This window comes from Lactuca sativa, chromosome 6, assembly GCF_002870075.4.
Source record: "Lactuca sativa cultivar Salinas chromosome 6, Lsat_Salinas_v11, whole genome shotgun sequence".
Classification (NCBI taxonomy): Eukaryota; Viridiplantae; Streptophyta; class Magnoliopsida; order Asterales; family Asteraceae; genus Lactuca; species Lactuca sativa.
This window is the reverse complement of record NC_056628.2, coordinates 58,288,583-58,291,959: the sequence shown is the minus strand read 5'-3', so window position 1 is coordinate 58,291,959 and position 3,377 is coordinate 58,288,583. Positions and strand designations below refer to the sequence as shown.

Sequence of the window (3,377 nt, the reverse complement as noted above, 5' to 3'; positions counted from 1 at the left end):
TATTTTCGTTTCTTATTACACAAACTAGGAAACTTGCAATCAAGAAACATATACGAAAAATAAAAAGCAAAATCAACAGTGCATGCTGCACCAAAGGAAGGGCGTATTGCATCTTTCAAGAATTCGGTTTTTGAGTTTTATAATTTTAATATCAAAAACCTATTGGCTCTGATACCATTGTTAGGAATTAAGGCATTCTATACACATTAGATCTACGCAGCCGAATAATCAAAATAAGCTTTATGTGTACATGCACCATACGATCTAGGTTTTACTAGTTATAACAACCTACTTTAAAATTAAACAAAATATAGAATTACTAACCTTTTGTTGTCTTCAAATCTCGATTGAGATCTTGTGACAACAACAATTGCAAGGACAAGGACCCAAACCAGGAATGTCCCTATGAAGGGAATTTCGAAATTACTATAACCTAGTAGAAAGGTTATAAATTTCTAACTCTATGAAAATATAAAGATAACGGAACAAAATTTAGAGACTAAAAAAAGATCAAAGGGTTTAATCCTTATCTCCTTGTTTATAGGGGCAACTTCAATCTTTAAGTTGATTAGATTCCCAAGAATAATCGTTATCATTATCAAAACCTAACATGCAATGATAAATATCCTAGATTCCATCCATACCTATCTCCAAAGAGGCTTCTGCAATATTTCAATTAATCTTTAGAACTAATTAATATTGTAGCATTAATTTTAATTAATTAAAATTATATAATTAATTACAAAATAATTTTCTACTAATTTATTAATTAATAATAAACTCATAACTTATTTTTTTCATTTCCTTATTGTTAGATGTGTCATGAGGTGAACCCAAAAGGACTTTACTATTAGAAACTAGTTTTTAACTCATGGGAACCACGAGTAATAAAATTAATTAAACTTTCATAATTAAAGTTTATAATTATTAATCAATTATTTTAAATAAATCATTTTAAATAAATTATTAATTAAGAGATATATCAAAATTTTAAAGTTATTATAACTTCAAATTTAATATATAATTAGAAAATATAAATTTGAATTTTGAAATTAATTGTCTAATATATCTACATGATACATGACATAATATTAATGAGAAGTTATTAAAGTGATATTTAATAAAAGAAAATTAAAACTATTCATTTATTAGAATATAAATATTACCAATTAGTTAATGATATTGGTCTCTCGTTCCAACAGTGAGAGTATGTAATTAAGTGAGAGTATGTAATTGCATTTTTTATAGTTGATGTTTCTTTGTAAATATTTGAGCCTTGTAATTGCATGATCTATCAATTAAAGTACTTAATTTGTATTTTGTCTAATTGTTCTTATAATTTTATTCCACGTTCAATTTGTCATTTTATTACTTGACTCATCAAGTGGTTTGGTCATCTCTTATATCAGGATCCCCCACGAGGGTTGCGAGGCGTTTCACCATTGTTCATTTTCTCAGGTGATGAATACCGCACCGACATGTTGAACATGAAGTACACTACTAAACATATATGCACGTATTCAAATACACACTTATGTTAAGATAATACATATAAATCAAATACATGGAAAATTGCAAATTAAGAAACAAAAAATGTCCCATTGCGGGCACAAAATTTAAATGTATGAAAGCTTCATTTAACAAGTGTTTAATGACAAACAACACCCAAGATAGAGCTAATTCATTTAACAAGTGCTTAATGACAAACACACCCAAAATAGAAGTAAAAATCATCAAAATACCACAAAGTAAAATCAGGAGTTATATAAGCATTAGTAATTATAACAAAACACTTGATTGTTTTGTTGATCATCTTAGTTGACCCAAGGATTCAATGTTATTGCTCAATTCTTCAAGTTTCTTCATCCTCACTCTTTCACTTTCAGTCACCAACTGCATATACAATCAAGCAAAAAAAACTAAATATTTTGTGGCCTTTTTCAGAGAATTAAAAGCAATTATTAGAAAAAAGAAGCATGTTCCACCTCCATCAATCTTGCTACCAGTTGAGCTTTCTCCTTGGTTTTTTCGTTGAAAGCATCTAAAGCTTCTCTGTATTCTTTCTCCTGGTGATTTGATTTCAATTTTGATAATATATTTAAAAAACAGGAATAAAACAATATAATCGATTTAATAATTAATTAAGGAAAAGTGTAAACCAAATAAAGAATAATTAAGAAAGTAACAATGATCATGATGCATGTTTCACCTTCTTATGGCAGCTTAGTCCCAATGGCTTTAACTCTTTGTTGACCAAATCAATCTTCTTACGAACGCTTGTCACCTCCTTCCTCCTTGGATCTTCCAGTCCTTCAAGCTCCTATTTATTCTCACATTTTCTTTTATAAATTATTAACTTTAAATAAAATTAGAAATGAAAATTAAGTTTTTCAATCAAAGAAGGAAAAATTCCAACTTGAAACTTCTATTCTAACATGGGTTATAAGAAACCCACCATCTCCAGATAATTGATCATAACTATAATTTTATGTAAACTTGAATCAAGTAAAGTCTGTCAAGAACATGTTTCACAATTTTATTATTTCCAAAATAAACATGCACACAATGAAGAAAATTATACGTACTTCACGGATTTCAGACAACTTCTTGGTTTCTTCTTCAACACGTCCTAACTGAGCATGAACCTTCTCCCTAACCTCCATTTTCTTCTTCTTGATCTCTTCTTCTTTAACCCTAAAAGCCAACAATGCTGATTTCGACAATTCCTCTTCATCATCACCGATCATGGGACTCCTGTTATAGCCGACTAACCCTGAGTTCTTCATTGGCATCATTATTTGTGATTGTTGTTGTCGATCTAATGACATTTTAGGAAAACTCTTGGTCTCTTTCTAATGGATGTTGCCTTATATGCTTTATGTAGGCATTATAGTAATCTTTTGCTTCTGTTCAAGATGCTCAATCTAGGTAGTTGGCATTAACATGTGGGCATTAACCCTACTAGCTTTATTGTCAATAAATCTTGGATTGAAGGGAAAAGTCTAAAATGCCCTTGCCATTGTTATAATGAGAAAATGGTGAACACCCACTTTGTAAAACACCTTCGCAACTTCCTCCCAAGAGTAGTAATTGTCTTTAACGTTGGACGGTGAGAGTTGGTAAAGTGGAAGAAGATCATGCCATTACTATAATTTATGCAAGATTTGGTCAAGAATCTTGTTTAGGCTTTTTTGAGTCATGATTAAAGAAAAAGCCTAAATATTGGTGCTCCAATTTCCCTCATAATTATTTGACATTGAACTTCTACATCTATATACATGAATAGGTTTTGTATGTTACGGTTATTGTAACATTACATTAGTTGTAAACAAGAATAAATAGTCTTAATTTTTGGATTTGGATTTAGTTAAAATATT

General features: G+C 29.6%; 1 protein-coding gene across 1 annotated transcript; it reads right to left on the bottom strand.

Annotated features, from left to right (window-relative positions):
• Positions 1–1,579: 1,579 nt before the first annotated feature.
• Positions 1,580–2,937, bottom strand: LOC111896657 (uncharacterized). The gene is made up of 4 exons (XM_023892628.3): positions 2,586–2,937; positions 2,210–2,320; positions 1,986–2,066; positions 1,580–1,893 (listed from the first exon to the last, which is right to left on the bottom strand). Exons 1-4 carry the CDS (start codon positions 2,826–2,828, stop codon positions 1,810–1,812), a joined length of 519 nt encoding a protein of 172 aa, XP_023748396.1. The 5' UTR covers positions 2,829–2,937; the 3' UTR covers positions 1,580–1,809.
• Positions 2,938–3,377: the final 440 nt, after the last annotated feature.

What these genes read in the sequence shown, in the direction of transcription:
- LOC111896657 (XM_023892628.3), bottom strand. Translation starts at nt 2,828, where the DNA reads ATGTCATTAGATCGACAACAACAATCACAAATAATGATGCCAATGAAG. An exon ending in AGTTGTCTGAAATCCGTGAA is followed by an intron (nt 2,321 to 2,585) that starts GTACGTATAATT and finishes GAGAATAAATAG; the next exon opens with GAGCTTGAAGGACTGGAAGA. An exon ending in TGGTAGCAAGATTGATGGAG is followed by an intron (nt 1,894 to 1,985) that starts GTGGAACATGCT and finishes TTGTATATGCAG; the next exon opens with TTGGTGACTGAAAGTGAAAG.